General features: G+C 39.6%; 1 protein-coding gene across 6 annotated transcripts in view; it reads left to right on the top strand.

The window, feature by feature from the left end:
• TRPM3 (transient receptor potential cation channel subfamily M member 3) overlaps window positions 1-13964 on the top strand; it is a 535004-nt gene that overhangs the window by 294543 nt on the left and 226497 nt on the right. For all 6 annotated transcript variants that reach the window (XM_081802839.1, XM_081802841.1, XM_081802838.1 and 3 more), the window contains exons 4-5: window positions 1279-1492; window positions 4725-4849. In XM_081802839.1, the coding sequence (XP_081658965.1) occupies window positions 1279-1492; window positions 4725-4849 (339 nt within the window). The remainder of the gene's footprint in view (window positions 1-1278; window positions 1493-4724; window positions 4850-13964) is intronic.

The following is a 13964-nucleotide window of genomic DNA, read 5'->3' as shown; positions in this document are numbered from 1 at the left end:
GTAATTTTATTTTTTTTCTGTGAAATGTTTATTTTCCCATGGAAACTATCTGAGCTCCGGATTGAGGGCTCTTTCCTCCACAGAGGATTTGCATTTGCTTATGCTGATTATCTGGAGCCATTACCCAGCCAGAACCATTTTAAATCAAGTACTTTGGTGTTTTTCAAGCCACACTGATAGTGTGAATGTGGATCAAAGCCTTTGTGAGGGCCCCCTGGTTTATAAATAATCAGAGGGGAATTTTCTTCCCCATCCACTCAGAACCAAGGTAGAAGCAGGCAGGTTTCCTTGCTCTCTTCTTCTGTACATCAGACTTTTGCTCCCTTTTTTCTTCCTTACACTTGAGAATGGAGCCCTTTGAAGTATCCCAGCTTACATGGGGTTCCTCCATTAAATTTGTCTGTACTGCATAAAGCCAGTAAAGCAGGTGCCCACATCTGCCAGGGTTTAGGAGAAACCCTCAAGTCCAAAGCCTACTTTGGTCCTTCCTTGTCTCCTGAGGTTCCAGCTTCTACTTTGTTTGGGAATCTGAATATTGGCTCTTTTCATGCCCACTCAGCAATGCATTTCAAAAGGCTTTCAAATATATTTGCCCAGTAATTTAATTGTTTCCAGATAAAGATGGAAGTCTTTATATAATTAAACTGAGACCTAAATAAGTATGTATGTGATTATATACATGTTTATCATTGTATGTATTTATGGCATTTCATTTATATATACTTAGTATACTTATTTCCAGGTGCATCTGCTAATACCTTGAAATCTGATATACACTTTAATTTTTTTCGATTATTCTACAAGAATGATTGGCATGCCTTTTGTCACTTGTCTTCTTTAAGAAATATTTAGTATGCAGTTATTATAGATTAAATAAATGTAGTCAGTTGTTACCTTGTTTTAAAATTCTCATTACATTAGGTAGAACTGCAGAATTTTTCAAAACTGCTCAAAGTATCAGGGTCACAGAAACAGTGATATTCAGGCCCAGTTGGTATAACTGGGAAAAGTTGGCTTGCATTACATTTTAGAAAATCAAACCATTTTGAAGTTTGTAATAAATCACAATTTCAAGAAAACCTTTAAAAATGGTGAATCCCTTCATCAAATGAAGACTCTCTTGGTAAAGAAAATGATTTGACTTTTTTCAAAAATCAGATTTCATATGAGAGGTGTTCTTCAAGTACTGCACACATCGTTCCAGTCAGTAAAGATAAGGCCCCCCCACCCCTAGCAGCCCTGCCCTGTCTCCCTAACTGGTGACCCTTCTTCTTCCAGTATGTGCGAGTATCCTTTGATACAAAACCTGATCTCCTTCTGCACCTGATGACCAAGGAATGGCAGCTGGAGCTTCCCAAGCTTCTCATCTCCGTGCACGGGGGCCTACAGAACTTTGAACTCCAACCAAAACTCAAGCAAGTCTTTGGGAAGGGTCTCATCAAAGCGGCCATGACGACTGGAGCGTGGATATTCACAGGAGGGGTTAACACAGGTAATTGGAAGTGGGACAGAGAAAGGCAACCTAAGGCCACAAGAATGTTGTAACTAAGACCATTTTCTCCTAAAGCTAAATATATTTGTATTCTCCCACCTCATCTCTCATCCGCGTGTGTCTATATTCACTGGTTCTCCATCCTCTGATACTTCTGCCCTTCATGACCAACATGATAACCATACAGGTAGTTCTCAACCAGGAAGAATTACGCACACCTGAGAAACAGGTTGGGCTATTTAATACTTGACTCTACAGAATTTGTAAACATGACTAATGGAATTTCACAGGATATTTTCAATACCTCAGGTTGCCAGATAAGCATCCAGTAATTTTTTTAAGAATAACCTTTGCTCTAAATTGGAAGCTATGTGTCTGATCTTTAAGTGATTTTAAGTTTGAGGCAAATAGCTTTAATTTTTGTAAAATGCCCATTACATCTGGAACATAAATTGTGACAGCAAAGTCTGGAGTATTGTGTGTTTATTATTTAACATAATTTATTAAATCAACTCTGCACCAATAGAAGACACATCACACTCTGATTTCCAAACAATTTTTTCTCCTGCCAAATGAGTTTCTCTATATTGTGATACAGGTAGGCTGTCAAATCAATTCTCACAAACCCACTTACAGTTAAGTGCTTACATGCAGCAGATTATTAATGTGCAACTGATAATGGAATGGATGCCTCTAAATTGCTTTGACGTATTTCCCCAGCCTGAGTCAGAAGTGCCGATTGGAAATGCACCAGGAATACTGCAGTAAGTCCATCTAAACTTGGTTCAAGGCTCTAAGTCTGTGCAGCCCGCACACATTTGGAGCTGGGGAACAGTCTGGGCATAACTCTAGCCAACTAATTTTAAATAAGATGTTATCTCAAGATTGTTTATTCATTTGTGTGCAGTTTGGGTAATACTTGAGCAAGACCTGCACTCAGAATTCTCCCCAATACCTAGAATTTGTGAACATCCAGCATGCGACTCCATAAGCGCATTTCAGCAGCGAACGCTGCAGACTGCGCATGCTCATCATTGTTCGGTGGATTCCTAACTCAGTCTGTAAACTGACATGATCTTCGAATGACCTGCTCAGTCAGCTCTTTACTGTTTATTTGGTAATAATCAAATATCTACAGAGCTATTATCTTTCAGTGGCTGTTCAGGCTTTAGGCTCCAGCTTTCATTCAGTGTAGCGACCTCATTCACGCGTGATTATTTGGTCTTGTGTTTTCCTGGCATCCCCTGCACCTCATCTACAGACCCACTCGAAGGTTTCTAAAGGTTCAAAAGAAACTCTTAACAATCTTCTGTTTCTGGGAACTCGGAACGTTCTTTATTACCTTTCTTCTTTTATGAAATGCACCCAGTATCAAAGGAAGAAGTAACAGCATGAATACTGTAAACCAAAGAGTTCATCTCTGCCTCGCCCCAGGCTAGCATTCAATCCAATACCCAAAGTGAGGTTCTAATGGTGGCGTCTCAGATTAGGTAAGAGGTAAAGGTAGGATTGTGGATGATGGAGGGCATACCATGAAGTTAAACTTGTCCCTAATGGACCCTGAAAGGAGTTTTGCATATAAATGCAGGGGGGATGAACACTGATATTCCCAGCTTAACTCTTGTATTTGCTTTTTTTTTTTTTTTACCATTACTTTATCTTAGAAGACCCCTAGAAAAGCTCCCAAGTGAAATTGATATTCTAATCAACACCGCCAGCATGGCTCAGTATGGATTAGTGCTATTTACACTCTTTTATTTGATTTTTTTTTTTAAAGGAGGGTCTTTCTGTTTGATCTTATGAATATTTCAGAATGGCATGATTCACCCATGTGTGTCCTCTCCCATATTAAATTGCCTGGTGCATTTTGTGTGCTTAGTTCCGTGCGGTGTTGGGGCCCTGACTCTGCTAGCACCTCAGACACGCAAAGGTGAAGTAAGACGCCGGCCCCCCAACCTGCCCCACAAGGAGTTTTACCCTCACGTGTGATTGTGACTCACAGAAGAATATGTTACATAACATACTGAGCGATTCAAGATACGCAAACTGCAATCCTGCTCAAAGGGAGAAAAAAATCAAATCCAACTCAGCTTTCCTATAGGAGATGGCACTAGGTGTGAATTTTTCCTTGAGAAATGGGTGGAATTGTGATAAGTGGACACAGCTTTTCTTAGAGAATATATTTTGCGTCTATAAAAATGATTACTTCAGAGGGGGGGTTAATGGATTAGAAGTTGCATCTTCTTTAAATGCAATTTGTCTTTATTAAAATGTAAGAGATAGATTCCCTACCATCTTATAAATGAATTTTTTCACTTTTAAGTGGTGAGGAAGGCCACGGTGATGGGGAAGGTCATTATGACAGAAGAGGAAAACAAATTAGAATAATGAAGCTAAAAAGCTGTATTTATACATTTTCAACATAACTTTTCCATAGAATATGCCAAGGCTTTCTTTACAAGTAGGGTCTCCACATTATGTGTCAATAAATAGGAAGATGAAATCAAGTTTAACAAAATCTGATCTAAGTAACTACTCTATTTGAATGACCCTAACTCATACACAAACTCTGGTGTAGATTTCGTATAATATTCTATACGGTGCTTTTTATAGGATATACTCATGGTATTGGTTCTTAGCCATACTAAAATCATTATGCTTATAGTAGAAGAAAAAGATTCCCTAAGTTTAAAGAATTGTATTTATTTTGTTTTGTTTTTTAAAACATTGGATGCTTTTTAATTTTTTTTCCTTAGGAAAAAAAGAACTTAAAGTCAAATGAGAAATGCATTGCTAGAGGGGCACCTGGGTGGCTCAGTTGTTGGGCATCTGCCTTCAGCTCAGGTCATGATCCCAGGGTCCTGGGATCGAGCCCCGCATCGGGCTCCCTGCTCGGCGGGAGGCCTGCTTCTCCCTCTTCCTCTCCCACTCCCCCTGCTTGTGGTCCTGCTCTCCCTATCTCTCTCTCTCTGTCAAATGAATAAATAAAATCTTAAAAAAAAAAAAAGAAAAGAAAAAAGAAGTGCATTGCTAGAGTTCATATACAAGTCCCGCAAATGTATCTGACATTAGAGCCACAGATTTATGTTCTCTTCTGAACATTTGTGTAGAAATGTGTCAAAATTTTATATTCAGTGCATTTAATCTTGTGAGACACATTTATCACAATTTCCTTTAGAACAATGGAGAGTAATTGCTTTAAAAGAAAGGGTAATACTTCTTTTTCTCTTAGGTGTTATTCGCCATGTTGGAGATGCCTTAAAGGACCATGCATCCAAGTCTCGAGGGAAGATATGTACCATAGGCATCGCCCCCTGGGGAATTGTGGAAAACCAAGAGGACCTGATTGGAAGAGATGTAAGTCCTAGAAACTGCGCCTGTCTGTGACTTCTCCTAATGGTGCTATCAAAAGAGTAAAATAAAATTAGAATTCAAAATATACATATTATAGTACTCTTTTGGTCCCCACCTCCCAAAATGAAATTCATCTGAGGAATAGTTTATTCGAAGACCATGTATTTCCCAAAATCTACCTATATAAACTCCATCAATTCTTATGATCAGAAAAAATCCTAAGTAAGACATACTAACTACCTTCTTGGTTTGAATCAAGCAGTGGTCTTTCCTCGCCCATCAAATCTTACAAGTGCTGTTGGCACAGTTCGGTTGAGATTAATTAACCCCAGGTAACAAACTCAACAAGGTGCCGACCTCTCTTTCCTTCTCTCAGGTCCAGAGCCACACACTGATTGATCAGTCAGTTTTTGCCAGAGAGAACTTATTTTATTTTTTCTGAGTCATCATCTTCCTTCTGTTTCTTCTAGAGTCTTGTTTTTGTTTTGTTTTGTTTTGTTTACCACAGACAGGTTATCCCCAACCTCCTTTAGAGGGTTTTCTCTCCTACTAACCACCAGACTTTTTCCCCTATATAACACTTCTCCAAATTCTAATCGATAGGAATTGTAGTTAAACTATATATAATGGCCATACTTTATTCGCTGCTTTTTTCCCCTGGTAATTTTAATAATTAATTATTGATCATTGCACCTCTACATAAGGTCGATATACTCTTCCCTTCCCAATCAAGGCCTGCCGTAGGGTATAACAAATGTGCTCAGTAGTTTTTCCAAGTTCCATGAGGTCTCTCTGAGCCAAAAATTCAAAGAGCTGGAGAATTAACTGGTCTTAACTTCTTCTATTGTGCAGCAATACAGTGAAACCATCTTATTTTAATAAAACAACACAGTCTCTGCAGTTTTTAATACAATGCAAAAATACTTTGAATAAAAAAATCAAACATCATGAAATGCAATAAAACACTCTTTAAATCCTTCAGGACCTTTAAGTGGATAAGAAGCGTCCTTATCAATGCTACACAGTTACCTGTAGAAACACTAATTTATCTAGAAAACATGGAGTAAGAAATTAAGAGAAATTAAGAAAACAAGAGATATTAATTTATCAGTGTAACAGTCTCTTAACTAAAATTTACTGGCTGTTTTATATCACTGATTTACATCATTGATTATCTCAAGCAGCAATTTCCAAAGTGATACATAGAACTGACTGGAAAAACAAGCATTGCTAATTTTTTTAGAGTATCTGGAACTAGTCTTTGATGAAATATATTTGGGTTAATGCTTGCCTCAGATTCCAAGCTGGCTTTGAAGTTGATGGTTAACTACAAGTGCACTTTATTAATAAACGACTTAATTATTTAAAAATGTTGTGATGATTCAGAAGTCATTTTAAAATGTTCACTGCTTCAGGATCTCTATTGTAAACCTAAGTTACATTTATTCAGGTTTTTTTTTAAAGATTTTATTTATTTATTTGAGAGAGAGAATGAGAGAGAGAGAGCATGAGAGGGGGGAGGGTCAGAGGGAGAAGCAGACTCCCCGCCGAGCAGGGAGCCCGATGCGGGACTCGATCCCGGGACTCCAGGATCATGACCTGAGCCGAAGGCAGTCGCTTAACCAACTGAGCCACTCAGGTGCCCTAGTCAGTTTTTTTTTGGTGGGGGAAAAGCCACTTTGGAACTTTCTTATTCAGATGAACTATGAATAAATGGAAGCTGAAGATTTCTTTATTCAAGATAGAGTAACCAAATAATTACCTCAATTGCCTAAACATTTGCCAAGAATGCTGACCTACTGCCTTTTTGTGTCATTTTGTGTGTCTTGTAAATTCTACGTGAGTGCAGAAAGACAGTACTTACGTTACGTTTACTTGCCTTGCTGAGTTGGAAGAATAACCCCTGATTCATCTTCCTCCAGTTTGAGCTCCTTTCCTCTGATTTCACCTCCTCTTGCGCTTCTCCTTTTTACTCTTATTTTCTTTCTACCCACATTTGTTCCCAGTTTTATGTCAATAGGAACTTACATAGGCCTACTGCAGTGGGACTTAGTCGCATTGTCTGACTTCCCAATAAAAAAAATAGTCTCGTTCCCCACGCAGAGGACAAAAGGAGGCACTCATGTTCAGTAAAATGTGCACATTCATTCTCCCTGCTCAACAGGGGGCTCTTAGAGGTAAACCGTGGCCCACAAAGATCCAAGTGAACCTGCAGAGAGACCATCGAAAAAAGGATTGACATTGACAAATTGTAAAGAGCACAGGAAAAACAGTTGTATTTTACTTTCTTAATAAATCTTTGACCGAAATCTATTGAGTTTCAACCACTCTAGTACAGCCCGCCCCTCATCCCCCGCCCCGTCAAACTGGGGAGTTGGGATATGCATAGGGTTTCTCAGGCCCTTGTACAGCAACAGAATTTGTTTTTCACGTTGTAAATTACTTGGACCAAAGTGCTGCTTTTGGTGTACAAGGTATATGACATAGTTTGAGGGAAATTTTTATATGTGTTTACTATTCTAATGTTATAATTAAAAAGGAATATGGTGCTAAGTTGTCACAAAAAGAAGTATTTGAATACAATATTAGTGATCCCATTTGAAAGTCCCCCTAAAAATCATTGAAGTAGAAGTGTTATCTGATAAACTTCTTAAGTAGTTATAAGAACTTTCATAGCCTAATTTAGCGCCTTCTGTCCTTTTCCTTCCATTTTATATAACCAAACTTACATGTAATAAACATCAAGAAAATAAACCTTATAGCATCAGACATCAGGTAGCAGAGGAAAAAAAAACTAATGTATTATTAAAAATTTTTACCACTTCAGAGTTCTATCAAAATGCATTCATTTAAAAAAAAAAAAGTTGTATTTTTGGTCTGGTCTATGTCTGTATTCCAGAATAAGGTCGAAGCGGCACAAAATAAATGTCAAGGGAAATCTAAGACACTTACTTGAAATAAAAATGTAAGGATAAAAGAAAGGCTCCATTTCTTATGCCTAATATTATATTACAGTAGATTTTTTCCAAACTGATAGAATATAAAGATCCTTTTATTTCTGTGGGGATGACTCTGAGATGAGCACTTTCAGAAGCTGAACATTCAATTCAGTTCTATAGTTACTTTATTGGTAGAAGTGGTAGACACAGCAGTTACTGTTCATCCTAGCATTGATTGTCCCTTTGGAAGGGCACTGTAAAGAAAGGCAAAGACTAGTCCTACACATAAAAAAGAAAAACTAACTTTCCCTTGGGTCTGGTTCTAGATATTCTGAAGCACCTACCTCCCTTCAGCTCTTATCTCCTAGCTAGACTTTAGGTGAGACTTTAAAGATACAGGGCATGTATCTTTGGCTTCTCAGAGTTCAACTTAGAGCCTCACGTGTAGCAGGTGCTCAGGAAATATCAATGAAGACAGATTGGGCATGACGAGATTCAGGCTATGCGGAAAATTAACGTTACAGAAAAAAAATGCAATGATACATCTTACCTAGTTCACAACTTTACCACAATTTCATCTCCACACATGCCCCCAAGCTTGATCATACTTTAGTAACTATAATGAAGGCATTTTTTAATCAACCATCTAAATACAAAACTATTTTCTTATGTAGCAACTCAAGGTGGGAGGTGGATGGTGAAGCTTCTACATGTTGGATATGGGGATAAAGAAGAATGAAATGAGAACAGACTTTTCTGTAACCCCTTTGAGAGACGCATGATCCACCCAACTGGGTAATGAACTAGCCTTGATTCTTTAAATTTAAATATCTTCTACTTTATTCAATCAAACCTCCAGTTAACAGATCAAAACAGCAGAATTTGGTGAGAAATAATGTTATGAATACTGAGATGGTAATAATTTTTGTTCTGCCATTACACGTGAAAATGAATATTGTTCAACTGTCAAGTTTTACTACTCCTCTGTGATTTATCCGTATGATTCCTACTGCCCTGTTCTTTTCTTCCAACCCATAATCTACTCTTCAGTCAAACTGAGCTCAAGGCTCACTTCCACTAAGATGTCTTCCATGACTAACTTCACCCATAATGTCATATCTCTGATTATAATTCTCCTACAACCATCCTCTTCCCCAGTTTAGGTAAAAGTTCCTCAGAAATAGATTCAATTGTTTTCTTTGTTTCTTGTCAACCACTAATATAATACTTTGCATGAACATGAGGTACTTACCTGTGACCTAAAACTCTGTAAGAGTTTGTTCCTTCATCTCTAAGTGAACTATAAAAACACATGCTCTATCTTTATACAACTTGTGTGAGCATAATCATAATAATAGTAATTGTAATTATTGAGCTCCTATTTGAGGAAGCTCTCTGAGATTGTATATATTAGCCTTATGAGGTATTATTATGTAAGGAAACTAAATAAGGGCTAAAACCAAGATCCACTATCTTCAAGGCTCATACACTTAACTAGTAGGTTGCCAAGTAATATAGAAGAAAATATTTAATGATGTTTTTATTGTTAGTTGAGATACTGGCAAATATCTCATGCCTGTAAACTGAACTAAAAAATAGACTATGAGAATGACTAGAACCCTTTTCTTTGTCCCTAGAGAATCTTGATCTGGATAGATGATGAAAGTATCCCCATTGTAAAGTCAGGAAAGAACTTCCATTGAATTCAATTTTTACATGACTCATTGTAGGCTTAGATGTCCCTACTTTGGAAAACAGTCTGACCAGAATTGTTTTAGGTAATTGAGCAGTTCCTAAAACCTTTATAATTTGTCATTTCCCAAATCTAGACTAACAAAACACATGCCAAATTAAAAACCCAGGCATGATCATAAGATAAAGCACTTTTCATTTTCACTTGAGGATGAAAATTGTATTTGGGAAGATTTCCAACACATCATCTTATGTGGTTATTAAATTATCATGACATTCAATGATATCTTCTATTTTCCCCTAAACCATAGATTTATTCTCAGAATTTTATAACCTTTAAGAGTTCTTATATTTAATTGGAAAGTATTCTTTTGATGCCATCTTTATATTTCAAGCCAAGAAAAATCAAGTTTAATAACGCACCTGATTGATAATTCTCATGTAGTTATCAACTCAGTGTATTTGTCACTTATTTCTAAAGCAAGCCAAGTATGACCTCATATTGTAAGCTCAGAAAACTTCCCGGTAATTGTTCTTGCATGGACTTTATTGGACTTCCATGACTAGGTTGTATAAGATGTTTCCAGAGGATGTGAGAGGAGAAGTTCAGAGACAAGGGGATTCACCCAAGCCTGTTACAGTCATATAGGAGCCAACTCTAGCTAACCCTGGACCACATTCCAATCCTGGGCTGCTTTAGTGACATAGGGAATGCAGTTTCAATGAAGCTAGTGTTGAGTTTGGATTTGGACATGTTGATTTCAAAGTTGCTTTGAGAGATCTATGTGAAAATGTCCAGCAGGACAGTAAGTTTATGAGGTGGAGTCTCAGGAGCCAGATCTGGCCATATAGTCAGACTCGGGTGACATCTGCCTACAGATGACAATTAAAGCCATTGTGGTGGATGGGCTCGCCAGGGAGTATGTGTGGAGTGAGGAAAAGGAAGGCCTACACCTGGATCCTGATGGTATCCAACATTTAATGGTTGAGCAGAGGAAAAACAGCCTGCAAAGAAGACAAAAAAAGGGCCAAGAGGTAGAAACAAAACCAGAGAGTGTTGTGGAAGCCAAGGCAACAGTGTGCTTCAGAAGGATGGAGTGAAGGGCAATGCCCAGTACACCTGAGAGACTGAGGAGGATGAGGACTTGGAAGTGTTCGTTCTTTTTTTTTTTTTAAAGATTTTACTTATTTGACAGAGAGAGACATAGCGAGAGAGGGAACACAAGCACGGGGAGTGGGAGAGGGAGCAGCAGGCTTCCCGCGGAGCAGGGAGCCCGATGTGGGGCTTGATCCCAGGACCCTGGGACCATAACCTGAGCCGAAAGCAGACGCTTAATGACTGAGCCACCCAGGCACCCCTCGGAAGTGTTTGTTCTGGTTATCAAAACAGATATCATTGGCATCACTAGTCAAAACGATCTCAAGAATGATGAAGGGGCAGGTCACAATTCAATGGGTTAAAGAGGGAGAAGTGAAAAAGTAGAGATGGCCAGGAGAAACCAACCTTTTAGAAGTTTGGCTATGACAAAAAGTGAGTAGCTGAAGGGAGCCGTAATTTGAGGACTTTTTCTCCAAGAAGGAAGGGACTTGAGTTTGTTTCTGTGTTGATGGTAGGGGAGAAAATAGGGATAGTGAGAATAGAATCGATGAAATAAGTCCTAGAGTGGCCCTGAGGTGATGGGGTCCAGAGCTAAAGGAGAGAGGAACCATCTTTATCCTTATAACTGAAGGAGAAGAGGAAAGAGTATGTATTGCAAAGGGTTGGTGGCACGATACTGAAGTTTCAGCCTGGAGGTTTTATCATTTATCACTGAAATAATAATAATAAATAACAACAACAACAATAATCAAAATAGCAACACTTTTGTTGAGCTTAATACGTTTCAGCACACATCATAGATGCTCACTTAATTCTCATAATGGCATTCAGAAGTTGTTTAGTCTCACTGCCGTCCTTCCATGTCTTCAGTTGTTTTTAGTCTCACTGCCGTCCTTCCGCGTCTCTGATGGTGAAACTAAACACAGAAAGATTAAGTGAGTTGCCCAATGTTACATGACTAATAAGTCACTTAGCTGGGATTTCAGCCTACACCATCCAGCTCCCAAGACCACATCCTTACCTATGATGCAATACGACTTCTCCGTAGTCATAGCAGCGATCATTTATCTGAGTTCATATGTGCATTGTACCATGCGTTTTATATCTTATCTAATATTTACAGTACCTCCAATGAGGTGGTTATTATTATTATTAATCTCCATTGACATAGGGAGACGCTGAGACACAGAGAACAACCTGCTTCGGGTCACCCGACTGCCAGGTGTGTAGGTATGGGAGTCAGGCCATCTGCCCAATGAGGAAGGATGGTGTGAGGGGTCAGACATGGGCAGTGAGAGAGTGGAGGATGGCGATAGCCCCAGGGGAGAACAGAAACCAGAGCTGACTGGAGCCCAGGGAGGATGCAGGGAGGCATTAGAAGTCACAGAATCACGATGCACCAGTGAATCCAGAATAGAGGGGAGAGAATACATTTTGAAGTCTCAAGATAGCAATAATACACTATTGTGTCATCTACTGCTGTGTAACAAATTACCCCAAAACTTAATGGCTTGACACAACACTGACTGTGTCACAGTTTCTGTGGGTCAGAAATTTATCAGCAGCTTATCTGTGTGGTTCTGGCGTGGGTCTCTCTTAAGGTCATAGTCAAGATATCAGTTGGGGCTCCATCATCTAAAGGATCAAATGGAGATATGGTACCTTCTTCCAAGATGACTCATTCATATGGCTCTTGGTAGGAGTTCCTCCCCATGTGGACCTCTCCAGAAGGCTGCTTTATTGTGGCAGCTGGCTTCCCCCAGAGTAAGTGATCCAAGAGAGCTAAAAGGAACCCTTTTATGACCTAGTTTTGCAAGTCAACACACCATCATTCTGTTTTATTCTCTTTCTTAGAAGTGAGTCACTGAAGACTGCAGACTGGAAGGGAAGATTTTCGAAGAATTTTCTAACGTATTTTAAAACCACCCCACTGATACATGGTGATTTCTAAAGCGAGCGACCCCTTGTAGAACTTAAGGGCCTTTTTCCACTGTAAGTAGGTCCTTAACCTGGACAGTCCATGGATTCCCTCAGGATGGGGCAAAGGGAGGTGAGCCTGAAATGAGGACAGTGTAACCCTCTGCCAGCCCATGAGTTGCGGGACACGTTTTCAGAATGCTGCAGAAAGACATAATTGTTCACCGGTGGATTTTAGCATGGATTTTGCAGCTGAGGTACCCGGGCACTCTTTGGGATGGATGCTGGGGTTTGCTGGCTTCTTGTTTGGATTGCTGGGCTCAGAGGCAGCATCTGGGTTTCATATGACCCTGCTTTATACCTAGATGTGCAGCTGAGCTGGCTGAATGGGAAATAACCTGCCCAGTCTCCCTGCTGGTACAGACCTCGCTAAGGTTGTGAGGACCCACGGTGCCTTTCTCTGTTCGGTTTTCATCTCCTCCTCTCAGTCCCCATGTTCCTTGTTCTCAGACACAGAGGGTACTGCCCACGTCTCAGCAATACCCCCTCATCTCTCCCAGAAATGCACGCCTGATCCTAAGAGAACCTTGCCCATCCTTTTTGTGTCTCTTTCTCCAAAGTACAAACCCCATCTTGCCTCCTGTTTCTGCCTGTCCTGACCTCTGCATACTCTACAGTTCTAGATGACTCATCTGGAAATAATCTGATCAGCTCTCACAGGGATTTTAGTGCTCAGCTCGTCTTCCCTCTAAATGTCTCCCAGCCTGTAAAGGAGTTTAAGACCTACGTACTCTGTAGATTGAAAGGAAAGAGTGTTTGTGGGACATGTTTGACCAAAAGACTTCACCTCTCTGAGCATCGATAGTTTTGCCTATAAAATAAGCTTGGAACGGATTAATCCATGGGGAAGTGTTTATCATAGTGCCTGGCATACACTAAGTGATCAATAAATCCTCATCTTCTTCCTGCCTAAATTAAAACCATGGTGCTATTAGGAGGGAAAGAATGAGTTGGTGTTCCCCTAGCCTGCTACTTGCCAGGGGCATACTGATATACACCTCACCGGCTCCTAAGTTCAGGGATTGCCAAAGGCCTGTGATTGATGACTCAAAAACCCAATTTAGCTCAATTCAGTTCTGTTCAGGAAAGGAGCTGCAGATGAGCCAACTGCCCTTGCCTTGTAGAAAGCACTAGAAAAGGGAAGAGACCCCAGGACAGGAGTGAACCACCTTTGTGGCCTTTTTCTGCACTAACTTGGAAGAAGCAAATGTACTTTTCAACACAGGCTGTCCTGACTCAATCTTAGAAGTAGAAAGCCCTCAGAAACTACAGTCAAGTCCTCTACTTTATAGATGAGAAACTACTGTCCAAGAAGTTTCTTTCAATCTGTGTAACTTGAACATTTAGTGAAAGACTACCTAGATGCAAGATTATGTCTCCTCAAGCCAGCACAATACTCATCACATACATT

Source organism: Leptonychotes weddellii, chromosome 14 (assembly GCF_054177405.1).
Source record: "Leptonychotes weddellii isolate Sample4059 chromosome 14, ASM5417740v2, whole genome shotgun sequence".
In the NCBI taxonomy this organism is placed as follows: Eukaryota; Metazoa; Chordata; class Mammalia; order Carnivora; family Phocidae; genus Leptonychotes; species Leptonychotes weddellii.
Note: the sequence above shows the minus strand (reverse complement) of the source record. Positions and strands in the feature narration are given on the sequence as shown.